This window comes from Balaenoptera physalus (assembly GCF_965194825.1).
Source record: "Balaenoptera physalus genome assembly, chromosome: 19".
Taxonomy (NCBI): domain Eukaryota; kingdom Metazoa; phylum Chordata; class Mammalia; order Artiodactyla; family Balaenopteridae; genus Balaenoptera; species Balaenoptera physalus.
This window is the reverse complement of record NC_138900.1, coordinates 2,770,946-2,798,009: the sequence shown is the minus strand read 5'-3', so window position 1 is coordinate 2,798,009 and position 27,064 is coordinate 2,770,946. Positions and strand designations below refer to the sequence as shown.

Genomic DNA, 27,064 nt, shown 5'->3' with positions numbered 1-27,064 from the left:
ACTGGCAACCACTAGTTTGTTCTCTATAACTGTGAGTCTGCTGCTTTTTTGTTACTATCACTAGTTTGTTGCATTTTTTAGATGCCACATATAAGTGATATTGTATAGTATTTGTCTTTCTCTGTCTGACTTATTTCACTGAGCATAATACCCTCCAAGTCCATCCATGTTGCTACAGGGGCAAGATTTCTTTCTTTTTATGGCTAATACTCCATTGTGTATATGTACCACGTCTTCCTTATCCATTCATCTGTTGATGGACACTTAAGTTGCTTCCATATTTTGGCTATTGTGAGTAATGCTGCGTAGCTGTATTTTTTTTGTATTGGTGGCCCCATGGAGATTTTTCACATGGACAAACTAATACCTACTGTGATGGAACAAGTTAAGTTGCATCAAAGAAATATATGCTGTACTTGTGTATAATCCAAAAAGAATCATAGAAAATGCAAAACTTGCAATGAAAAGCATCGATCCTTTGCCCAACCCTGGACTTCAGTTCTGTGGAATCAACCACAGCCTCTCTTGGCTGCCACTTTGGCTATTTATTTCTATGTTCATAAGTGATTAACGTATACTGCCATTTCTTAGGTTTTCAATCAATTATCTGCTGACTCATCATGGCAGGTAAGTATCTCTTCTCATTTATCCTCCAATAAAAGTATGATTTGGAGGACCAGGCATTGAGTGTCATGTGGATATAAGTCAGTGCTGAGCCATGTAATTAATCAGGATTACATGCTATATTCATTTTCTAGGGCTGCTGTAATAAACTAACACAGACTGGGTGCTTAAATAATAGAAATTTATTTTCTAAGTGCTGGAGAGAAAATGTCCAAAACCAGGGGGTCAGCAGGGCTGTGCTTCCTCCAGAAGCCTGGGGAGAGAATCTGTCCTTCGTCTCTCCAGCTTCCTGTGGCTGCTGGCATTCCTGGGCTTGTGGGAGCATCACTTAAATTCCCACCTCTGTCGTCACGTGGCCTCCTCTTTTGTCTCGGAATTCTGTCTGCCTCTCTTTTATGGAAATACATCTGATTGCATTGGGCGCAATCCAGGATAAACTTCTCCTCTCAAGGTCCTTAATCACATCTTTTGTCACATAAGGTTCTAGGGATTCAGATGTGGATATATCTTTTGGGGGGTCACTGTTGAGCCCACTACACATGCCTTTTTGGGGGAACCATTTTCTATTATCTTTTTAAAATTATTTATTTATTTATTTTTGGCTGCGTTGGGTCTTCGTTGCTGTTCGTGGGCTCTGTCTAGTTGCGGTGAGCGGGGGCTACTCTTTGTTGCGGTGCGCGGGCTTCTCATTGCAGTGGCTTCTCTTGTCGCGGAGCACAGGCTCTAGGCACACGGGCTTCTGTAGTTGTGGTGCGTGGACTCAGTAGTTGTGGCACTCGGGCACTAGATCGCAGGCTCAGTAGTTGTGGCACACGGGCTTAGTTGCTCTGTGGCATGTGGGATCTTCCCGGACCAGGGCTTGAACCCGTGTCCCCTGCATTGGCAGGCGGATTCTTAACCACTGCGCCACCAGAGAAGCCCCCATGTTCTATTTTTGTTTGAGGTAATAATTGCTTTGTTTTGGTTTAACTTTCTATGCAACTACCATTACATTATCCCAAAATTCTTTGGGAAGCATAACACCATCAAACATATCAAGGAATCAATCGGCTCCCTTGTCATAATTTCTAGACAGTTTCCAGAAGCCCCATATCCTTCTCCATTCCATATCGGTTGCCACGTAGCTGCCATCCTGGGACTCCATTTAATCTTGAATTCCACTTTCTTTTTTCTTTTTAAATTGAAGTATAGTTGATGTACAATGTTGTGTTAATTTCAGGTATACAGCACAGTGATTCACATATATATATCCATTCCTCTGTTGATGGACATTTAGGTTGCTTCCATGTCTTGGCTATCATAAATAATGCTGCAATGAACCTTGCTGTGCACGTATCTTTTCAGATTATGGTTTTCTTCGGATATACGCCCAGGAATGGGCATATGGTAGCTCTATTTTGAGTTTTTTAAGGAACCTCCATACTGTTCTCCATAGCGGCTGCACCAGTTGACATTCCCACCAACAGTGTAGGAGGGTTTCCTTTTCTCCACACCCTCTCCAGCATTTATTATTTTATAGATTTTATAGATTTATTATTTATAGATTTTTTGATGATGGCCATTCTGGCCGGTGTGAGGTGGTACCTCATTGTAGTTTTGATTTGCATTTCTCTGATAATTAACAATGTTGAGTATCCTTTCATGTGCCTTTCGGCCATCTCTTTTGCCTCCCTTCCGTTTTAGCTCACAGAAGAAGATACAGAGAGAAGATGAGGATGAACATATTGGTTCTGTGGGACAACATTTCTTGGCCTGATGACCATATATATCTCCACAGCACGGTGGAGCAGGAGCACAGATTGCTGAGGAGTCTACTGCGTCCTAACGGGGCTGGAGCCCAGCCACTGCCGATCGTACTGGAGGGCCTGGCGGGCGTTGGGAAGACCACCCTGGCAATGAAGGTCATGCTACACTGGGCAGAGGGCATACTCTTTCAGCACCAGTTCTCCTATGTTTTCTACATCAGCTGCCATAAAGTGGGAGAGGTTGTGAACACCACCTTTGCTGGCTTGCTTTCCCGGGACTGGCCTGACTCTCAGGTCCCCATCGAAGAGTTCAGGAGTCATCCCGAGAGGCTCCTGTTTGTCATTGATGGCTTTGAAGAAATGACTGTGTCTTCCAACTTGTACGAAAGCCCGCCCTGTACAGACTGGTACCAGCAGCTCCCACTGGCCAGAATCTTACTCCACTTGTTGAGGAAGGAGTTGGTTCCCACAGCTACCTTACTGATAACGACCAGAGACTCTGGTGATCGAGATGTTAAAAATTTGTTAGTGAATCCATGCTTTGTTGTCGTCTCAGGGTTCACAGAGGGAGACCGGGAGGAGTATTTCATCAAGTTCTTTGGTGACCTAGACAAAGCTAATAAAATCTTGAATCGGATAAGAGAAATGGAAACTCTATTTGATTCCTGCTCTGCCCCCCTGGTGTGCTGGACTGTGTGTTCCAGCCTGAAGTGGCAGACGGCAAGTAATCCTTCTTTCCGGCTGGCCACACAGACCACCACCAGCATCTATGCCTATTTTTTCTGCAGCTTGTTTGCCACGGCAGAGGTGAGCTTGTCAGATCAGAGCTTGCCAGAACAGTGGAGAGCCTTGTGCTGTCTGGCTGCAGAGGGGATGTGGTTCTCAAACTTCACATTTGCAAAAGAGGTCATGGAACAAGGGCATCTGGAAGCCTCTTTTATTGATTCTCTCTTGAGGTTGAATATTCTGCGAAAGGTCAGTGACTGTGAAGAGTGCATTTCTTTCACTCACCAAGGTTTGCAGGCATTTTTGGGGGCCATGTTTTATGTGCTCTGGGGAACAAGAGGATCCCTTGGTGGTCCCCCAAAGCATCAAGAGATGACGGTGCTCCTGAATGACGCCTTTGCCAACACAAACTTCTATTGGCATCAGATGGCTCTTTTTTTCTTCGGTCTTTTAAATACAGACCTAGCAAGAGAGCTAGAAGATACGTTACGCTGTGAAATGTCTCCCAGGGTAATGGACGTATTATTAGATTGGGCAGAAGGGTTGGAGAAGTATGATGCTGTCTCAGTCCACTTCGAATTCCTACAGTTTTTCCAGTGCTTGTGTGAGACTCAGGACGAAAATTTTATAAGGCAGATTTTGAATCACCTCCTTGAAGCTGATCTCGACATTCATGGGTATCAGCACCTCCAGGTTTCTTCCTTTTGCCTAAAGCACTGTCAAAACTTACGTAAGCTGAGGCTCTCTGTCAGCGGTCCCATGCTTGAGATGAAATTGACTTCCGCCTCGGAAACTCTGGAGTGAGTAATGCAAAAACCATCCCTTCCCTAAGTTTCTCTCATCCTCACAGGCTCTGCCCAAGTTCTTGCATGAAAAACTGGGGGGTCTGTGGTTGTGTTATCAGTGGTTATGATTGACCAAACATTCTAGATCAGCTCCAGTCTGTGAGAACATTTTCCTTTAGGTGTCACGGAGGATTCCCTGGGTACTCAACTCATCTACTTAGAGGTAGATTTTATATCTCAGGCACTGCGTGTTGAAGGTTTATGTGCCAGGCATTGTACTATAACATCTACTTGTGTCAAACTGGTGCCCATAACTTAGTGGAGGGGGATCTCTTATTGTTATTCAGAGATGAGAAAACTGCAGAATAAAAGCACAATTTTCTTAGTCAATGTGACTATTAAGTAGCCCAGCTCCCTTTCAGAGCTCCAGAAGTTAAATAAAGTGCTGTATGCCTCTCCTTTGAGCATACATTGGAGCCAGGGTGGGACCGATGGTGTCAACAAAATCTTAAAAGCTTGTTCTGATGAGTTTGTCCCTTTGTCCTCCTGGAAGAAGAACCTTAAAAATACTTGAGCTACTTTTGGTTCTTCTCCTACGACCTTATCCCATCACTGACACTCCTGGCTTCTGAGCTGGAAGATAAGGAAACCTGACTGTTCTGCTACTTATTTCAGGTCCCGGGAATGTTTTCTAAATTCTTATCTTGAGACAGGAGCTGCTGTTCATGTTCTCAAATCCTTTCCTGTTTAACCCTCAAATCTATAAGAAGCACCAGTCCAATTTGGATTGAACAAGTTAAGACTTTGAGTAGACTAATTTCTTTGTGTTCACCCACATTGGAATATTAGTAAGATGCTTGGTTTGGGGGTCTGGGGTAATTAATGTCCAATACATATAGACTATCATTTGTCCTATATTGGAATCCCTAAAACTTAAATAGGGGACTTGATTTAGGTAGCATCCACTGTGGGGTCATGTGAGTAAGTGCCCTTACTCTAAGTGATTTTCTAAGGATCATCCCATTTATTATGAGAATTAATGCCCAGACAACATCAGTCCTCACTTCAAGATCACCCTAAGACTTAAGGAAGTTTAAGAGCTTCCCTAAAGTTCATAACAGAGCTTCTGATGTTGGGTTATGTCCTACTTTTCTACAGCACAGCTTCTTACTGCTTTTTCTCCTCAGTGGTTTTAAACTCTGTATATCAGTATTAACTGGGGGTGTTAAACACATGAAAGCACAGGCATGTATACACAACACACATACACACACACATACAAGTACACTTAAGGTTGGAAACAACTACTTTAACCAGTTACAATTCTGGACTTACGGAGTAGAACTTTATATCCTCCAGGTGCTTTCAGAATATATTCTTTGTTTTACTTCCCTCATATCATCTGAGATAAAAAAATTTAATTTCGGACTGTATTGCTCTTTTATTCTTAACATTGAGAGCCTACCGCATCAGGGAAATTCTAAATAATTAGAATTCTAATAATTCTAAGATCTAAATATTTGCATGAATCTTCTTTAATCATCACAAACTCCTATGAGAGTAAATTTTACTAGGCACATTTTGGAGATAGAAAATTGGAGCACAGAGATTCAATACTAGGAGGCAGAGCTCTGAATCTGTTTTAAGTCTATTTAACTTTAAGTCTGAACTCTTAAGGAGTATACCTGTGGTCTGCCTCACTTATGTGGTTGCTTTCCTCCAAAAAGAATTGTTAAGGATTGTGGGAATAAAACATCTGGTGTTGTGCGAACTATGCTTTTTGGTTACACATTTTCATATTTAGAACTCCAGTGAGTCTCTTTTGTTAAGGTCTTTTCTTGCCTCCTGTAGATCATATTCTGGGTGTTGGTTGAGTTTCATTTACTCTCATCAGCCTTCTCTCTCTCCCTCACAAAGGACAGGGGTTGGCGATTTCAGGAAACATCAGTGGGAGGATATTTGCTCTGTGTTTTGCAATGGGAACATGAGAGAGCTGGACCTGAGTAACAGCAAGCTTAATACTTCATCTATGAAGGAACTCTGTTATAAGCTGAGAAATCCAAGGTGCAAACTCCAAAAACTGACGTAAGTGTGAGACTCTCACGGTTTGAAGAATACAATAGGAGGATAACCCACTTTTTTTTTTTTTTTTGATGACAGCCGTGAGTTATCTATTGGCCAGAAAGTAAGCTAGGTGCGCAGGAGAATAAAATAAAGAGACTTACATTCATGAAGCTGTTACTTAGGCAAAGTAGATTGAAATTTTTTTAAATGGCCATCTTCTGCGGCAGTAGGTGGCAAGTTGGTCAGAAGGGATTTGACCATTCTAGAGCACATTGTTTTAGAGCCATTAACAACTCAATTATTGTCATGAATATGGCGTTAGAATTCAATTAGTATATGACATTCCCTTGTAAATGGCATCCTGTATTTCTGCTTGGTTTATTTGAAGCTGAACCTTTAATAGTTTAGGTATCACAACAGCAACTCAGATAGGGGGTTCTGGCATCACCTCTACAGAAAGTTGTATAGTGTGATTTTCTGAGAGGAAATACCCAGAAAACATAGAAGATGGGATATTTAGGGTACCATTGTGAAACTAAAAGTGATGATTCAAAAAAAATAAATAATTCATCTCATAATTTTAACTAAAAAAGGGCAATCTATCTTGCACTAGAGATACATGTAGACAAACTACTTTTCCCTTAAGACATTTAAGGTGGACTGCTTTTTGAGCCAAATATGAAGGAATAGAAAATTTCTAGGGCATGGTAGGGGCAAAGTGTTTGAGAAGAGCTAAAGGTATGTGGAGTCCATGAGATGTGCTCTGTGTCTTAAGGAAAGGTAAATCATTTGTGGTACAGCATTTATTCATTCAATACATATTTATTGAGCATCTGTTATCTGTTCTGAGGTTATAGCAGTGAACAGAACAGGTAATTCTTGCCTTCATGGAGCTTACATTGGGTTGGAGAAACAAACTTAAATAATCAGGATGGTGTATGAGATGGTGACATCTCCCAAAGCAGAAGGAAATCAGTTCAGCAACTCAGAAAGGGTGTGAAAGAGGGAAGCTTTGCACTTTTAGATAGGGGAGACCCCCTCTGCCTTCCCTATCTACCTGAAAGATATTTGAGTAAAGATCTATATATTGGATATGAAGCATAATTTGGGATTGAAACTTAGTGGTCCTATAGCATGCTACAAGTAGAAATGGCAGATTCTCAAATCTCGCTCAAAGATAGGGAAGAATTAGCAGGTGGAGGTCGACCTTGAGGGAGAAGCCAGGGAAGAAATTAACTGATAAAGGACACAGCAAGTAGTACTTAGAGTGGAATTTGAGATGGAATTTGGTCAGATGTTCTGGAGTCTAGGACAACTAACTCTATCCTACTCTCCCTCCACCTTTCTCAAGGTCATGCCTCAAGGTCTAAAAATCAGGTGCAGGCACTGATTCAACAGGTTAAGAGCAGAAGAGTTGACAATGATGTTTGTCCTCAGACTTCTGTGTGTTGAGTGAACCGGATCAAATACACGGGTGGCAGGCTTAAACAGCCTTCAATGTCCTTTTCCTTTCTTTCTTTTTTTTTTCTTCTATTTTCATTCTATAACTTAGTTCTCAAGATAAGGAGAAACAAGTTCAAGAAGAAAACAAGAGAGTTGTTCTCACCAGTCCTCTCTGGGTTGGTGTGGGATGGGTGGTCACCTCCCTAGAAGAGTGTCGGCAGCCCCAGGACATCTTACATTAGATCTGGGGAGGAGTGGGGAGAGGATGGATTCCTGACTTCATACATCCAACTGAGCTTAGTGATCATATTTGAGATTGCCTTTTCAACATTTTAGTACCACGACTCAAATCAATTTTTGGACTCCTCTTATTTTTTTTTAACATCTTTATTGGAGTATAATTGCCTTACAATGGTGTGTTAGCTTCTGCTTTATAACAAAGTGAATCAGTTATACATATACAATATGTTCCCATTTCTCTTCCCTCTTGCATCTCCCTCCCTCCCACCCTCCCTCTCCCACCCCTCTAGGTGGTCACAAAGCACCGAGCTGATCTCCCTGTGCTGTGCGGCTGCTTCCCACTAGCTATCTATTTTATGTTTGGAAATACATTTATTTATTTTATTTATTTTTGGCCGCTTTGGGTCTTCGTTGCTACACGCGGGCTTTCTCTAGTTGCAGTGAGCAGGGGCTACTCTTTGTTGCGGTGCACGGGCTTCTCATTGCGATGGCTTCTCTTGTTGCAGAGCACGGGCTCTAGAGCACAGGCTCAGTAGTTGTGGCTCACGGGCTCTAGAGCACGCGGGCTTCGGTAGTTGTGGCGCATGGGCTTAGTTGCTCCACGGCATGTGGGACCTTCCTGGACCAGAGCTCAAACCCGTGTCCCCTGCATTGGCAGGTGGATTCTTAACCACTGCGCCACTAGGGAAGTCCCTCCTCTTATGTCTTGTACATCATCCTTGAGGTTGTGTACGTGTGTGTTAGAAAGGAAAGATGAGGAAGCAGTCTTCTCTCCCAAAACTTTCTCACTGCCTCTCTTCCTCAGGTGCAAATCGATGTCTCCTGTGAAGATTCTGAAGGAGCTTGTCATCGTGCTTCATGGTAACCACAAGCTGACCCACCTGGATCTGAGCTCTAACAACCTAGGAATTACTGTGTCCAAGATGATTTTTAGAACTTTGAGGCACTCAGCCTGCAACCTCAAGTATCTGTGGTAAGTCTTTGCTCTTCCAGATCTGTCCCCAAGATCACGCATAGGTTTGATGATTCATTGGGAGGACAGGAGTCAACACTGCAGAAAAAGAATACAGAGAAAGACTAGCAAAGAGGAAAAAAAATGCATGGGTATAGAGCAGTTGTTCTCAAATTTTAACTTATATCAGAATCACTCAAGGGGGCATGTTAAAACACAGATTCCTGGAATCCACCCCCAGGATCCAGCAGGTCTATTGAAGGGCCTGATAATTAGCATTTCTAATAGGCTCTGAGGTGATGCCGGACTGTGGACCACACTTTGAGCAGCACTGACTTGAAAGGGCATAGCCGTCTTGTCTTTGAAAGGATGAGAAACAGGGAGAAATCAGCTCTTGTTCATGGAGCAAGGGGGTCTCTAAACAAAGACCACTCTTCCCAGGAGTAACTGCCTATCCTGGGGCCTCTTCGATAGGTTGGAATCGTGTGGCCTCACCCCTAGGGTTTGTCATCAGCTCTTCATGGATCTCAGCAAGAACTCAAGTCTGAAATTCCTCAGCCTGGGGGACAATGATCTCTCTAATGCTGAGCTGAAAAGACTGCAGGGGCCCATTGGGGTGTCCAAGCGCCCCCTGAAGGAGCTGTCGTAAGTCCTCCTGCTTTTTCAAAAATACTTTCTTTGCACGTTTGAGTGGCAGCGTGGGGTTGGCAGTGGGACTGGGTTTTGGGAGCCTTGGGGATCCCCCTGTTGATCCCCCATCCCACTGGCACAGTTCTTGTCATCTTCATTCTTCTTACCATTCTCCTTAGGGCTCCGTCTCAGCCAGCTTTGCCTTCACCTTGATCTTGGGCATCTTGACCATCAGCTTCTTTTGTATAACCTGCTTAGGCTTCGGCCAGCCTCCTCTAAACACAGTGGTTTTCAGCGAGGGCCAGTTTTGTCCCCACTGGGAACATTAGGCAGTGTCTGGACACAGGCTTGTTTTCCAGCTTTGGGAAGGGGAGGACGCTCCTGGCATCTAGTGGGTAATCTAGTGCTCCTGGCATTGACCAGGTGTGATCAATATCCTACGGTGTACCGGAGGGCCCCCTACAATCAAGAATGATCTGCCCTAAAGGTCGGCAGGAATGAGAATGAGAAATCTTACCTTTACCCACATTATTCTCCTCCATGAAGATTATGTTCCTTATCTAATTTAACCTTTCCATGATTTTGAGTCCCAGATGTATGGCCCAAGGGACTGAGAGTTTGAGAAGGAGATAGGAAACCGGACATAGCTGTGGCTCACCTTGCATCTTCACCTCCCACAGCCTGGAGAGATGCAACCTGTTGGCGGCCCACTGTGAGGACCTGGCCTTGCTTCTCATCAGCACCCAGGGAATGACTCGACTGTGCCTGGGAATTAATCAGCTCCAGGATGATGGTGTGAGGCTGCTGTGTGCTTCCCTGACTCACCCCGAGTGTGTCTTAGAGAGCCTGGTGTAAGTTCCTCCTCCTTCGGTGTCTGGAAATGACCCTCCGTGGGGTTAGGCATTGAAGAAGACAGTGGCTCCTTCATTCGGGATCCAGTTATGTCGTTGAAAACTAACATTCACGGAACAGTTATCAATGTGCTAGTCATTGCTCTAAATGTAGATTCTGAGTAGCACCCCCAAATTTGTTGAATCAGTCTCTGGAGATTGTGACAAGAAATTCAGTTTTAACAGGGACCTCAGGAAATTTTTTTAAAATATTTATTTATTTATTTGGCTGTGCTGGGTCTTAGTTGCGGCATGTGGGATCTTCACTGCGGCATGCTGGATCTTTAGTTGTGGCATGTGGGATTTTTTTTCCTTTAATTAATTTTTATTGGGGTATAGTTGCTTTACAATGTTGTGTTAGCTTCTACTGCACAGCAAAATGAATCAGCCTTACATATATATCCCCTCCACTTAGGACACTACAGTGCGTTAAGTAAAGTTCCCTGTGCTATACAGTATGTTCCCATCAATTGTCTATTTTATACATAGTATCAATAGCGTATAGGTGCCAATCCCAATCTCCCAATTCCTCCCACCCCACCCCTTTCCCGCTTCATATCCATACATTTGTTTTTTACATCTGTCTCTCTATTTCTGCTTGGCAATTAAGGTCATCTATACCATTTTTCTAGATTCTACATATATGCGTTAATATACAATACTTGTTTTTCTCTTTCTGACTTACTTCACTCTGTATGACACTCTCTAGGTCCAAAAAAAATTTATTCTAAAATTTTAGAAAGAACTATGTTATGCATTCATTTAAAGCCGTCCATTATATAACCTTAATTTTCTGTCACTTAAGCTTAGCATTGCTTGCTTAAACCATTTCTTGTTTATTTTGTCAATCCTTTTTCTAGTCTTCTCCCTACCTTAAGCTATTTCAAGTGTTTATCTTACTAGACTCATTGAAGGGAACAACTCTTAGATATTGTAATTCTCTTGGTTTTGGTTTTATTTTTATTTCTGCTTTTTTATTGCTTTATTCATCCTACTTTCTTTACAGATTCCATTAATTCTGATATTCTTCTTGCTTTGTGAGTTGAATGTTTCATTATTCTTCCTCCATATTCCTTCACGTTTTTTGTTTTCACAGCTTTGTATGAATAATTTTCAGGATAAAGCATTCCAAACACCAACACCATGGCTCTGGAGAGGATTCAGGACACCATCTTCCCTGGGACTTGGACGCCACCTCGGGGGCGGGTGGGTGCCAAGCATGGCGGATCAGGCCGCCAACAGCAGGCCGCGCACCTGCCGGCTCCTCGCGCTCCCCGGGGCCATGCTGGCACCCTCGGGAGGTGGGCCTCGTGTCTCATGTGGGATCTTTTAATTGATCTTTAGTTGCGGCATGCGGGATCTTTTAGTTGCGGCATGCGGGATCTTTTAGTTACGGCATGCGGGATCTTTCAGTTGCGGCATGCGGGATCTTTCAGTTGCGGTATGTGGGATCTTTTAGTTGCGACATGCGGGATCTTTTAGTTACGGCATGCGGGATCTTTCAGTTGCAGCATGCAGGATCTTTTAGTTGCGGCATGCGGGATCTAGTTCCCTGACCAGGGATGGAACCCAGGCCCCCTGCATTGGAAGCATTGAGTCCCAGCCACTGGACCACCAGGGAAGTCCCAGGACCCCAGGAAATGATGATGCTTTAGTCAACTGATCTCTGAGCTCCTATCTCCAGATACAGAGCTGGCGCCAAGGTTGGGGGTGATTAAGATAGACAAGCTTTTTGCCTGTGTGGAGGATGCAGTTTTAGGAGTGAGATACAAACAACAGCAATAGTTCAGATATGAAAAAAAAAAGTGGAATGAATAGATAAGAAATAGTGGTGGGGTTGGTTTCTCCTAAGGTCTTCTCCCACCAACCTACCTGAGGAGGTGACACTTGAAGCAGAGACTTGAAGAAAGTCGGGGAGGAAGCCACAAGCAGAGAGAAGGGATAGGAGGGCAAAGGCTCTGTGGTTCGAATGAGCTTGGAGGTGTACAAGGAAACTAGTATGGCCGGAGTCCTGTGAGAGGGGATAACAGGAGAAGATGAAGCTGGAGAGGCAGCAAGATGCCTGAATACGCCCAGGCAGGGTAGGATTTTGTGTTTTGTTTGGAGGTTTGACTGACAGTGAGGTACTCTGAAAGATCACCCAGGATGTTCTTGAAGGATGGACTATAATAAGGGACAAAAGTTTGAGAAGAAGCAAGTGCCTGTACCCCAGGCAAGAGGATAAGAGAGAGCTGGCTTGGATGAGGTGTAGGACTTCAGGGTATATTTGACGATAGATCCATGGGAACTTCCTGATGGGTTAGGGGTGGTATAGGAGGGAAGGGAAGCAAGAACACCTCCAGGTGATGGGCTTGGGCTGCTGGGTGAAGACTGGCTTGGGTGTGAGGAGTTTGGATTGGGACATAGGAGAGTGGAATGCCTGTGAATTAACCATGCAGAGATGTTACCGGAGCAGGTGTATATAGGACTGTAGGACTCAAGGGTGTCGTTGGGTAGGGATGAGAGTCCACATGCAGTGGTGGATGCCAAGCTGATTACAGAGATATTTTCTTCTCTAGCTACACTCTGCTTCTTGGGGGCAGGTGTGGAATAGATGGAGAGTTGAGTTTTCCTGGGGTTGGATATCATTCAAGTGAGTATAAACGACTGGAAAAGGCCAAGGTCCTTAGGTACATCCAAGGTGGTGATTACGGTGAAAGGCCATGGAGTCTGAACAAAGAAACCAATGATTAGTACTCGCCAAGCCCTAAGCCTCAAAGAACCAGAATGCTAATAGGCCATTAATACATATATAGTGAGAACTAATATTATACATGTTCAATTGTTATGCTAATAATATATTATAAAATAATAATTATACTTACACCATATGCTTTAATATATTACATTTACTATGATGTATATTCATAATAATAATTTATGCCATATACTTTATGTTATTTTATTGTTTTTGGCCATGCCCTGTGGCTTGTGGGATCTTAGTTTCCTGACCAGGGATCAATCCCAGGCCACAGCAGTGAAAGCACCAAGTCCTAACCACTGGACCACCGGGGAGTTCCTCCATATACTTTCATATAGTACATTTACTATGATATATATTAATATTAATAATATACAATAAGATGATACATAATATAGCTTATTATATATTATATAACTATTATATGTAATATATATTTATGTAATAAATATGTTATATAATAACATGTATTACATATATGTTATATAATACCTATAGATCTATTATATAATTACATAATATAATACCTAATATATAAATAAATGTTAGATAACTGTTATAATAAACCTGTGATCTGATATATACATCTCTATTACATATCTCCTATAACCTGTACTGCACCCTTGCCAAGTGCTGCCCCGTGCTTCTATAACAGACCATAGTCCCACTTCAGAACGGAGAAGGTGAATGCTGAAGGGAATAACACAGCTCACCTGACAACACCTGGTAATGGTTGAGTGGCCTTTGAACCCACATCTGACTGGCTCCAGCACCTGGGGTTCATCCTCAGCTGTCTCAAAGCTATTTAAAATATTTTCCCTTCATTTAACATTTTTACTTAAAAATTTAAAAACATTCTTACATTAAACTTTATTTTTTTGACACGTAGGAATCTGCACATACTTAATGTATACAGTTCGGTGAGTTTGGGGATAAATACACACTGGTGAAGCCATCACTACCATCAAGGCCATGAACATATCCATCACCTCCCGAAGTTTCTTCCCACTTCCTTTATTATTACGTTTTTTGGTGTGTGGTAACATTTAACATAGGCTCTTACACGATTTTAAGTATACGATGTAGTTTTGTCAGCTGTAGGCATGGTCTAGGCGGTATAGTAGATCTTCAGGAATTAGTTATCTCCCGTAACTGAAACTTTGTATCCTTTGACCGTCATTCCTTTATTTTTTTTAACCCAATCATGACTGACTAGCACATTCTTGGTGTGCGCATTGCACAAAAATGGACCGAGAAAGGATAAGTATGCACAGATACTCGGCACGTCCTGGACTCGGGTCTAGGGAGACCCCGTGGGTGACCTGGAAGGAGGGGAATCACTTTGGGCTGCTCTCCTGAGCGTCTGTGTCTGCGGTTCTGACCCCACAGGCTCTGGTCCTGCCAGCTTGGTGCACCCAGTTGTAGATATTTGTCAGACGCTCTCCTCCAGAATAAGAGCTTGACACACCTGAATCTGCGGAAGAATAACCTGGGAGATGAGGGAGTGAAGTTTCTGTGTGAGGCCCTGAGTCGTCCAGATTGTAACCTGCAGAACCTGAAGTAAGTTTCATCCACTTCCCTCTGGGTTAGTGGCTGAGAGGAGAGTCATGTGACTTGGCCTGAGGTCCAGATGGGGTTTGCGTCCTGGGCGTGGTAGCCAGTCCATAGAGGGGCTGGTTTTGCTGGAGGTGGGGGCGTGTGGGTAGGTGTTGGTGCTGGAGGGGGAAAGATGGGATGACGGTTAAGGACCAACCACAGTGGTCTTGGGGGTCGCCCAGACCACCCCACGGGTTTGATGATTCACTGGGAGGACTTAAAGAACTCAGCATACAGTCGTGTTCGTGGCTCTGATTTATTATTTATTCTGTGAAGGGAAATAGCAAAATCAGCAGAGGGAAAAAGTTGCACGGGTTGAGGTCCGGAGGAAACCAGGTACAAGCTCCCAGGAATTCTCTCCCAGCGGAATCACCCAGGACACACTGCATTCTCCCGGCAAAGAGTTGTGGCAACACACGTGCAAGGCCGTCCACCAGGGACGCCCATGACAGACTCGACGCTCAAGACTTTGATTGGGCGCTGCTCGTCTGGACACCTTCTGCCCAGCACATATCGAGAGTCTAGGCTTCCACGGGGAAAGCAGGGGTTCAGCATAAACCACGCTGTCTGCACAGCTTAGGCACAGTGAGTCACTCTGAGCAGAGAATCGGGAGAACTCTCCTGAAATCCAAGTTCCCAGATGGCAGCCAAGGGCCAGGCTAGCCTTGCCAGCAGGGCTTTCTGTGGACAAGGGCCAGGGATGCGAGGCTAGCTCTTTTCTATACAATGTGCTATTCCGTGTCTGGTACAGAAGTCTGAAGTCTCCGTAGTTTGCCAGTCATAATGGAAGTGATTTTGTATATTTGTCACTTTTTTAATCCTTCCATAGGCCTTTGTGCATATATACATTTTTATAAACTCAGCATTTATTAACATGAAAACGTCCACCCCGAACAACATATCTGAGACTATTCCACATCCATACATAACAAGGTTAACCTTTTTATGACTACATAGTAATCTGTTGAATGAGTATTGTATTTATATAATAAGTACTCTGGTTGTTTCCAATCTTTTGGAATAGTTATAAAAGTTATGCAGTGTATCTGTGTACCTGTATCATTTTGGACATATGTAAATATACTTGTAGAATAAGTTCCTAGAAATAGAATAGCTGGATCAAAGGGTATCTGCAATCAAAAATTTTTAATTTATTATTTTTTTGTTGGGCCATTCTTAAAATTTTTTATTGGAGTACAGTTAATTTACAATGTTGTGTTAGTTTCAGGTGTACAGCAAAGTGAATCAGTTATACATATATTCACTCTTTTTTGATTCTTTTCCCATATCGGTCATTACAGAGTATTGAGTAGAGTTCCCTGTGCTGTACAGGAGGTTCTTATTAGTTATCTGTGTTATATATAGTAGTGTATATATGTCAATCCCAATCTCCCAATTTATCCCTCCCCTCCTTTCCTCCCTGGTAAACATAAGTTTGTTTTCCACATCTGTGACTCTATTTCAGTTTTGTAAATAAGTTCATTTGTATCATTTTTTAGGATTCCACCTATAAGCGATATCATATATTTGTCTTTCTCTGTCTGACTTACTTCCCTCAGCATGACAATCAAAATTCACACACGTTGCCACATTGTCCTTCACTATGTAACACTGCCACCAGCCAAGAGCACCTTTTATCCACACCTCCACATACAGTGTTGCCAAACCTCCTTGATCTTTGTCAATTTGAGAGGTAGAAAAATGATGGCTCAACCTATTTTTATTCTTCCATGGAAATACTGAAACTTAGGCAAAAGTAGACAGAGTAGTATTTAATCTACTCCATTACCCGACTTCAACAGGTATTGATTCACAGCCAATCTCCTTTCATCTAAACCCCCAAGCTTATCTTGGGTCCAGGCCCAAGGGTCATGTACCTTCCTTGGTAAACTCAAAGTCCTTGTATATTTGCATCCTGTGAATAAGAATGGACTTGAGCAGCTTTCAAATGTTGAAAACCATTTGTGTAAACTTCCAAATGAAAAACCTTTTGATAAAACTTGACTATTTTTTTTCCTATTGGGTTTTTGGGTTTCTTTTCCTACTGACTTGTAGGCATTCTTCGGTAGGGAAATGGAGCCCTTTTGGGTGTAATTTACATAGGTTGTTTATCTTGCTGGCAGTTCCCTTAGGCTTGGCTCTTGAGAGTTTTAACCATGTGGACATTGTTCATGAAGCCAAACTTTTCCTTTTATGTCTTAAGGATTTTTGCCTTATGTACACCTCCTACTTAAGGTGGCACTCTTTAATTATTTCATGTCTCTCTCCTCCCCTTCTGTGTATCTTAGTTTCTCTCTGTGTCTCTGTTCTCTTTCATCTCTGTGTCTCTCCCTTTCAACTTGCCCCTCCTTTAATTCTCTCTTTCTCTCTCCAAGTGTTTACCTGGATTACTCATCTTGAACTTATTTGGTATAATAATTCATTCTCAGGAATTTAGATCTGCCCTAAAGTGAGAGTCCTGCTGTCTTTTTCAGCTCAGCTGTTGAGCTCAAAGGCTGAAAAACGTGTTCTCTGTTAGCAAAAGGGTCTGCGTGCTCTGGTGATCAGTGTCACAGAGAGAAGCCCTTCACATAGACAAGCCTGTCGATGGCCTGGGGAGGGAGGGAGAGGCCTCCATGGCTGTTCCTTCTACTTTCTTCCTTTCACAGGTAAATAGATCACCCAGGGGTTCAGACCTCCCAACCAGCACCCTCCTCTTTCTAGGGCTCGGGAGAAGAAGTCTGATTTTGGCATCTTTCTTCCTTAGAAGAAAGTGAGGTGGGCTGAAATATACGGAGACTAAGGATTCAAGGATTACTTTTCCCTCTTTTGTGTGCTTTTTTATTTTGCAGCTTGTCAGATTGTTCTTTCACGGTGGAGGGCTGTCGGGAGCTTACTCACGCCCTCAAGTACAATCATAATGTGAAAATTCTGGATGTTGGGAAAAATGATGTTCAGGATGATGGGGTGAGAGAGCTGTGCAGGATTCTGAAATGTCCAAGTTGTGCACTGGAGACGCTTGGGTGAGTTGATACTTTTCTTTTTTTTTTTTTTTTTTGGTTACTTTTTATTCTGGTAATATATTGAATTTACAGAAAAGGTGCAAAAGTGGTACAAAGAATTACCATTAACCTTATAACTAGAGTCAGCGATAGTTTACATTCTACCTGAAAGATTTATTCTATAATCTCTCATCTCTCTCATCTATCTGTATGTATCTCTTTCTCTCTATCATCTATGTATACATCTATTATCTATGGATATATGTATCAATCCCTATCTACCTACCTACCTATCATTATTTATCTATTATCTATCTTTAGCAAGAGTCAATGTTTTCCTTTTTGTGGGAAGTCCCCTGTGTCTACTCTTGGGCTGGGGAGGGAATAATAAATGGTTCCTTGTCGGCGGGGGGGTTGGTTAAGAAGGTGGGAAATGATGGACATGTTCTCCTTTTAAAAATATCTTCTGCTTGGCAATAAGCTCCAAGTTTAGAGAAAGTGTTTAACTCTCATTAGCCCCATCCTTGATCTATTGTAAATATTATTTCTTTTAATCAGTACATTTTGGAGAGTAGGTCCCGAGGAGGGAGACAGTGTTACATGCTTCCTACCCTGAGAATCTTTCCTGTCTAAGGGGAAGGCTGATTTTTAACTACAATGTGATGCATTTGCTCAGCAAACTGAGATGGCTTAGCCTCAAGTAATAGGATGTTTGGTGAAATGTGGCTCAAATGATAGCAATTTTTCACATAGGCAATGGCTCTGGTTGTTCTCACAAACTGCCTAGGTGCTTGGGGAAAACTGTACTGAGGAGCTTAGGCCTTGAGCCTTGAAACTTGAGTTCTTGCCCCTGAAAAGAAGGGGGGGAAAGCTCTTGGCAAAGGGTGACAGCATATACAAGGGCTCAGAGGTGGATGTTGCAGGGAAATTTAATAACATGTGGTTGGAACCGAGTGATGGGTGTAGGGAAAGGGGATAAGACTATGTAGGAAAAAATTCTGTAGGGCAAGGTATCGTTTGAATGCTTACTATGTGCTTGGAAACGGGAAGCACGTTACAATCATCACTTCATACTCCAGCATGGAGGTATGAGGAGGTTGCTACTTTTATACCCATTTTACTGAGGAGGAAACTGAGTCAAGGAGCTCATTTAGCTAAATAAAGATGGGGACAGGAACCTAGTCCAAAAGCCAATTCCTTTTTCTTCCAGCTTTATCGAGATATAATGGATACATAACATTGTGTATGTTTAAGGTATACAGCCTTCGGATTTGATACATTTATCTATTGCAAAATGATTACCATCCTACATTAGGTAACACCTCCATCCCATCACAGAGTTGCCCTTTCTTTTTGGTCATGAGAACATTTAAGATTTATGCTCTTAATAACTATCAAGTATATAAAACAGTACTATTAACTATAGTCACCATGCTTTACATTTGATCCCCAGAATTTATTCATCTTATAACTGGAAGTTTGTACCTTTGGACCAATATCTCCCCTTTTCCCCCTTCCCTCATCCCTGGAAACCACCATTCTACTCTGTTTCTTTGAGTTTGGCTTTTTTAGATTCCACATATAAGTGATATCGTACAGTAATTGTCTTCCTCTGTGGAAAGCCTGCTATTTGTGACATGGATGTAATTTGAGGACATTATGCTAATTGAAATAAGTCAGAGGCCATTTGTTTTTCACCACATTTCTATCCTTCAAGAAGCATCTTCAGGTGCAATATTCTTTATCCTGCAGGTCAAGGAGAAGCCACAAGATTTATACAAGTCAATCAGGGTCATAGTTATGCTTTAAAAATAATGAGGTCTGGTTTTAAGCCCTCTCTCTATCTAAGCTCTCCTCCCCAGAGGCAGAAAACAGTAAAACATCTGCCAAAAGTTACTGCATTGTCTTCAAGGATGAATTCTTTCCTGATACTCGGTTCACTTCCATCCAGCCTCATTCTCCAGTGTTGTAGCCTTAAAGCAGCTCCCTGCAGGTCCCATATTTGTGTACACTGGGTTCCATCTTTACCATCTAGACCAGGGTTTCTCAGTCTCAGCACTACTGCTATTTCGGGCTGGGTAATCCTTGGTGGTGGCAGGCTGTCCTGTGCACTGTAGGATGTTGAGCTGCATACCTGCATCCCTCTACCCACCAGATGCCATCAGCACCTCCCCAGTCTTAGGACATCACCAAATCTCTGGGGGGAAAAATCACTCCTGATTGAGAAACACTGGCCTAGAAGACTGAAGGAACACTATTAAAGGAACACGATCAAGGTCAATGATATATAATACAGTGGTAATAGTGGTAAAAGCCCTGCTGGGGGTGTTAGACCTGAGAGGGTGGTGTACACCTGTTTGGCACTGGAGCCCATGTTTTTCTCATCATGCTCTTCCTGTCCATCAAATGGTACCTTTATCCTGAAGCATCCCCTGGAATCTACCCAACCTCTTCCAACCTACGGAAATACATCCCTTCCCTCTACCCTTTGCGCATCAAATTTTGCATGAATAGCCACAGACCACATTTCTTTATAGACTTAGATGGAAATTTCCACTGTGTTAAACTGATGTAATACATTTTGTCACTTTCGTTTTTATATTCCTAGTAGCTAGCCAACTATATTTTTAGATTTTTGTATCGTTACATTTAGAAATAAGATGGAAAAAGTGTAATGAAGGGGTAGTAATGCTATTTTAGTCCTTTCCAGGGCCTTTTAAATGAACACATCCACTTTATACTAAAATTGTTTCTTTCACATTCGGGCAGGCTAAACTTCAGTTTTTCCTCATCTGTCAAATGGGGTTTAAGATGTCCTCTACCTTTTATAGGATTGGCATATGGATTAAATGAGTTAGGCATCAGCACTTGGAAAAGTGTCTGGCATGTGTTAGCCAGTCTGTTTCCATAGTGTATTTCCCCCTAAATCTTGAATCACTTTTATTTCTAATTTCTCAGTCTTGGAGGACCATCTTTCACGCTTCTGTCCCACCCACCCCTAGGTTGGAGAAATGCAATTTGACACCTGATTGCTGCTGGCCTCTGTCCTCAGTTCTCAGAAGCAGTAAAAGCCTGGTTAATCTGAACCTTCTAGGGAATGACCTGGGGCCAGAGGGAGTCAACACGCTGTGGACGTCCTTGAAAAAATCGACGTGCAAACTACGGAAACTCGGGTAATCCCTGCTGACACGGGGAAGCAGCTGCCGAGATGGGGATGGATTGGGTGATGTTCTAAAGTGAGCAGGCAGGTTATCCTGCGTGCAATTTCCTAGGGCAATGACGGCCAGCAGAACTCTCAGTAACGAAGGAGGTGGTCTGTATCCGCCTTGTCCAACAGAGTAGCCGCTAGCCGCGTGCAGGTGCTAGACACTTGAAACGTGCTTCGTGTGATGGAGGAACTGACCTTTTAACTTTATTTAGGTTGAATTAACTTAAATAGCCACATGTGGCTACTGGTTACCATATTGGATGGCGTGGTCCTATAGACGTTTGTGTATTTTGGCAGTGAGTCCCCTCAATGTTCTCAATCTGGTACCTAGTCTGTTTCACTCAACAGACATTCACTCAGCAAATTCCTTTTCAGCGCTGACTGTGCGCCGTGTAGTCAGTGGGAAACAAATGGTCCTGAGCCTTTTCCTCATGGCTGTGGATTCCTCTTAGGGAGATGGCAAATCTGAGACATATAAAAGCAGTGTTAGTTGCCATTAATGCTATGAAGGGAAACTCCAGGTTGTGGTATGGAAAACAAGGGTGGTCAGGGTAGTAAGGGAAGGCACGTCTGTGATGGTGTCATTGATCTTGAGTCCCAACGAGGCTGAGAGGGAGGAATCCACGTGTCGGGAGGGGAACTTGAACAGTGAATGGAGGTGAGGGATAGTGCGTTCTAAGGAAGTTGCAGTAGCATGTGCAAAGGCCCTCAGGTTGGACCAAGCTTTGTGTTACCCTTGGAGGTGTTGAGAGAAGAGCATTAGAACACTCTCCACCTGGTTCAGTATTCTGGAGATGAGATCAGAAAGGTAAGCAGTGGTTTTATTTATTTATTTATTTTGAGAAAGACATTAAACTAAGCACATTTTAGCAGAAATCCTCTTGGATACCAAGGAACCTTGCCTACTTTGGGAAGTTGGTCAGAATCTGTACATTGAGGATTTTATACTACCAACTTCACACCTAGGTCATACATTAAAAAAAAATTGAAGTACGGTTGATTTACAATGTTGTGTTAGCTTCAGGTGTAAAGCACAGTGATTCAGTTATACGTTACTGTATCTACATCTATTCTTTTTCAGATGCTTTTCCCTTATAGGTTATTACAAAATATTTCGTATAGTTCTCTATGCTCTACAATAGGTCCTTGTTGTTTATTTTATATATAGTAGTGTATATATGTTAATCCCAAGCTCCTAATTTATCCCTACCACTTCGGTAAGTGTAAAGTTTATTTTCTACCTCTGTGGGTCTATTTCTGTTTTGTAAATACAAGTTCATTTGTGTGTGTGAGTGTGTATACACACATATATGTATGTATATATATATATATATTTTTAAGATTCCACATATAAGTGATATATTTGTCTGACTTACTTCACTTAGTATGATAATCTTGAGGTCCATCCATGTTGCTGCAAATGCATTATTTCATTCTTTTTTATGGCTGAGTAATATTCCATTGTGTATATAAACCACATCTTCTTTATCCATTCCTCTGTTGATGGACATTTAGGTTGCTTCCATGTCTCGGTTATTGTAAATAGTGCCGCTATGAACATAGGGGTGCATGTGTCTTTTTGAATTAGATTTTTCTCTGGATATACGCCCAGGAGTAGGATTGCAGGATCAGATGGTAACTCTAGTTTTTTAAAAGAACCTTCATACTGTTCTCCATAGTGGCTGCACCAATTTTAAGTCATGCATTTTTAAAAGTTCTGGGATGGTGACCACCATGGATGGATAAGTCTCCCCTTGCTAATTGAGTGTGTGTGTGTGTGTGTGTGTGTGTGTGTGTGAGAGAGACAGAGACAGAGAGAGAGAGAGAGAGAGATTCAAGTTGTAGAGGGGACTTCTCACTGGGCAACCAGACTCTAACCTCTTCTCAAAGAAGAACATGTGAAGACTTTGTCAAAAGTCTGTTAAACATATCTTAATAATACAAATGAGAGGAATCAGATTTATATACAGTGATGATGACCTGAGTTACCCTGTCCTATGTTTATTTCATCATCTTTCCTGGGGATTTCCCATCTTTTTTCTTTTGTGGTTTTGTCTTTCTCTGGGAAGGGGTTCTTGTGCCTTTAGATAGCCTTCCCAATCTCTCTGGGTGAAGTTGGAGGTAGAGATATACAATACGAGGGTAAACAAAAGTTAGCTTTTCTATGGGATGCCTATTTTATCATCCCATTCCATCATCATCTCTTCTCCTTCTATCTCTTTATTTTTTGCAGGCTCGAAAAAGACTTGTACTCTATAGTGAGAGCAGAGTTGGAGAAATTACAGGAGAAGGGGTCTTTTTTGAGAATCAAGTCTCAGTGGGATTTTAATGACCCTGAAGACAGATGGTGGTGGTGATCCAATGATGATACGCCACAGCTTTACCATGGAACATCCTTGGAGTACAGCCCCCAGGAGTTCCTGACCCATACGTTGCTTGGGAGTTACTGTTTATGGGCACAAATGAGCCATTGCTTCTAGAATGCTGGTTCAGTTTGTAACAGGCAGCATATTAAGTACCCAGTCTCCAGAATCCTGACCTAATACTATATTTGGCCCAAGATCCTACATTGGCTCTACCTTAAGTTTTTTTTTTCCCCTTGGTGTAATGATTTTTCATTTTGGGGGCTGTTAAGAGGATTCAATAAAACAAAGGATATAAAAATGTCTTGAGGAAGCCAAGAGCTTTATTTCTCATGGATTGAGAGGTGGGATAGATGTAATTATAATTCCATAATTATTATATTGTGATGAAATAAGCCTGAAGGACATCTAGACTGAGTCTTAATATGCAAATAGACCCAGTTTTGGCCTTTGCATCTACCTTTGAATGATCCTTGGCTGTGTTATATCTAAAACGTAATTCAGTGACCTGAAAATATTGAGGCACGTGGATCCCACACAGGGTATGATGTGAAATCGATGATGTCATGCATGAAATGTGTATGAAAAATAGGAACTTATCAGATGGTCATCACTTGCATTTTAAACACAGTGAGATTAGACTGTGGCCCTCCCACACCTCAGGCCCTGGTCAATCCCTCCTCTGGCCCAGGACCGCCCCCCCGCCCCACTACGGGAGCAGACGCCCGCTCACCCGAGAACCTGCAGGGTGCACTCGGGGTGTCTCAGGGCCTCACGTAGCACCACCACCCCGCCGAGGTCCAAGGCATTTCCACCCATGTTCGGCATTTTCAGAGTTTCACTGCTGGTGAGAACAGAAGAGATATCCTTGCAGCAGTCCCTGGTTGGCTTGCACTCACCCAGTCTGCAACAGAAGACACACACACGGTGAGAAGTGACCCTCCTCCGGGCAAAGAGGGCAGCACAGGGGTGGAAGGTGAGCCAAGGCTCACCCCACAGCCCCTGAGGACACCATCTTTCAGCCCTGTGTTTATGACGTCAGATGACTGCTCTGTGGCAGATGGTACAAATGGCCACGAGTGTCCATCTCCTCCTGAACCCATGGCATTGGTGACTCTGAAGCTCATTCCACTAAGGGTTAAGGTCTATTTCCCCACCCCCTGAATCTGGGCTGGACTTGTGGCCTGCTTTGGCTGATCTAACACAATGGAAGCCAGGTTATATGAGTTCTGAGCTGACACTGTGCACATTTCTTGCTCTGTTGGACTCCTGAGATGCTGTTACAGGCTGACTGTGTCCCTCCAAAACTTCATATTGAAAACCTAACCCTCAGCACATCAAAAGATGGTCATATTTGGAGATAAGCTCTGTAAAGAGCCAATTCAGCTACAATGAGGTCATGAGGATGGGGCCCTACAATATGACTGGATCCCTTTTTAGAAGAGGGAATTTGGACACACACAGGGAAGACCATGTGAGGACACAGGGAGAAGATAGACGTTTACATGCCAAGGAGAGAGGCCTTAGAATGAGCCAACCCTGCCAACAGTTTGGTCTTAGAATTCTAGCCTCCAATACTATAAGGAAATAGATTTCTGTTCTCTAAGCCCCCCAGTCTGTGGTCCTTTGTTAAGACAGCCCTAGCAAGTGGATGCAGATGCCATGCCGACAAGCCCAGGCTAACCAGTTAGATGTGAGAGACATGTGGTCCAGTCAACCCTGTCTTCTTCAGTTCACAGACAACCAACCAACCTCCAAACTCAGTGGGGAGGCCCACCTAGATCAACCCAGGAAAGCACAGATTCCTGAGACCAGCTTCCTGGCTCATACCAGCTGACCAGCCCGCAATGGTGAGTGCCCACTGATTTAAGCTTCTATGTTTTGGAGTGGTCTGTTATGCCATGCCAGCTAACTGCTCCATGTCCCTAGTGGGGTCTTCATTTTCCCATCTCTTTCTGCCCACCAACCCTCCATCTTTTGCCACCCAGGAAGACACAACCATGACTTTGAGGATACCCACCCAAGTATCTCCGTGTGAGAGCTGGGATGTGTCAGACCTTCGCACACCAGCTTCACCCCATATTCTTCTATATCGTTGCACCCAATTTGCAGATTTCTCAGGTTGTGGTTGACAGTGAGGACTGAGGTGAGGTCTCGACAGCCATTGGCAGTGATGAGACATTTTAACATCCTGCAAGAAAACAGCAATGGTATCACCCTCAAGGGTTACTACATTTTTGTTTGATATCAGGAAGAGAAAGATGGCAAAGCACTAGACTTCTGTCATCCATGGGGATAGGTCATCAATCATCTTTGTATCATTTGCCAAAGGTCCGTCCTTTCCCTGCACCAACTGTGATACAGTTGTCTACAGTGCAACGTCTGAACGCACATGGATGTGTCTGTATGTAGGCTTTCTCTTCTGTGTCTTTGGTCTGTTTTTACATGGCTTTTAATTTCTATAACTTTGTTATCTCTTCATCTTCAGAGCAAAGCCTCCCACCTTTTATTCTTCGGTATCCTTCACCCTTTGCAAATTCCATACACATTTTGAAATCCACTTTTCAGGTTCAACACAAAAGAGCATTTCACTTTAAGTGGGATTTCACTAAAACTAAAATCAGTTTGTGGAGAATTGGCTTTTGAAACTGAGTATTTCAATTCTTGAACGTGGCATGTCTCTCATTTTTCCTGGATTATACTATCATTTGATGATATTCACTACAAATGTGTAACACATATTGTGTTACCTTTATTCCTAGGTAATTTCTTTTTTAATCTTTATTCTGCCAATTCCTTTTTGATGCTACTGTAAATGGTACTTTAATTCCTTTAGTTTATTGTTTCCTCTTGGTCTATAGGAAATGTTTTTTGTATATTGTTTAAAGAAAGCTTGTTAGATTCAATTCTGATAATTTAGCTACAGATTAAAAACAATCTCTATGTACACTCTTTAGAATTAGGTATTTCTTCCTTTGTATTATTTTATTTTAAAGGATTACTTGTTTTATATTTTCTTCCTATAGCTTTACTGCCCTTGCTAAGATTTACAGGACAGTGTAGATTAGAAGTGAATACAGCCAGCATTCTTATCTTTCTCTTGACATAGAAGAGAGAGCTTTTATCTCTTCATTGTTAAACAAACGTTTGCTTTAGAGGTTTTGAACATATTCCTTATTGGTTCAAGGAAGTTCCCAATTATTGTTTCCAAGAGTTATTATAGTAAATGTTTCTGAACGCACATGGATGGGTCTGTATATAGGCTCTCTCTTCTGTGTCTTTGGTCTGTTTTTACATGGCTTTTTTTTTTTTTATAATAAAAAATATTTATTTTTACAATTATTACTTCTCAGAAAAAAAGGATATTCTAATTTACAAGCTTTCTTTTTTTTTTCACACACACACACTGTATTTTATTTTTACAAGAGATAAATAGACTGACACCAAGCATTGTACATGGATGACCACAACAAAAGCAACAATGATTGCAATTACCAAACATGAAACACACTCATACTGTGTCATAATATTGACATTCAGTCCAGTAATCCTCCACTGTAACAGCTCCTTTACTTTGCAGTGAAAATTGATTTGTATATTCTTTGCCTCTGAGTCCTTGTGGGATTTTTTTTTTTTAATTCAGACAGAAAGTCACAAAAATTATACTCATCCTCATCAGTTCACTCAGTCCCATGTAATTAATTGTTTTTTTTCATCTTGATCTTTTGTTAGCACTTTTATGAGTTCATCAGTTTTTCATCAGAGTTCTGAAAATGCTTATTCATTCAGTTCAGCAGTACAGTCAGTTACCAGAAACCTGTACTTGTCAGAGTCTTTACCATGAATTTCTTGAAGATGAAACCCTTTTATAGGAACATATTTGCAAAATCATCAGAGTACACCCAGAACTGTCTGTAAATGACAAAAGACTTAAAAATGACCACGGTAAAAGATTTGATGAAAGTTCATAATAATGCAGTTGACAAGAAAATTAGTTATTTCTGAGATATACATTTTAAAGTAATAACTAGGATTATTACTTATAACATTATACCAGAACATATAAGATTTTTAGAA

General features: G+C 42.2%; 1 protein-coding gene across 1 annotated transcript in view; it reads left to right on the top strand.

Moving 5' to 3' along the window:
* Window positions 1–26,295, top strand: part of NLRP13 (NLR family pyrin domain containing 13) — a 36,584-nt gene extending 10,289 nt beyond the window's left edge. Inside the window, exons 2-11 of the mRNA XM_082439781.1 lie at window positions 2,257–3,895; window positions 5,693–5,966; window positions 6,720–6,724; window positions 8,433–8,600; window positions 9,021–9,224; window positions 9,857–10,060; window positions 14,229–14,400; window positions 17,205–17,437; window positions 20,419–20,589; window positions 22,858–26,295. Coding sequence (XP_082295907.1) covers window positions 2,257–3,895; window positions 5,693–5,966; window positions 6,720–6,724; window positions 8,433–8,600; window positions 9,021–9,224; window positions 9,857–10,060; window positions 14,229–14,400; window positions 17,205–17,437; window positions 20,419–20,589; window positions 22,858–22,981 — 3,194 coding nt within the window. The 3' untranslated portion in view covers window positions 22,982–26,295. The remainder of the gene's footprint in view (window positions 1–2,256; window positions 3,896–5,692; window positions 5,967–6,719; window positions 6,725–8,432; window positions 8,601–9,020; window positions 9,225–9,856; window positions 10,061–14,228; window positions 14,401–17,204; window positions 17,438–20,418; window positions 20,590–22,857) is intronic.
* The last annotated feature ends 769 nt before the right edge of the window (window positions 26,296–27,064 follow it).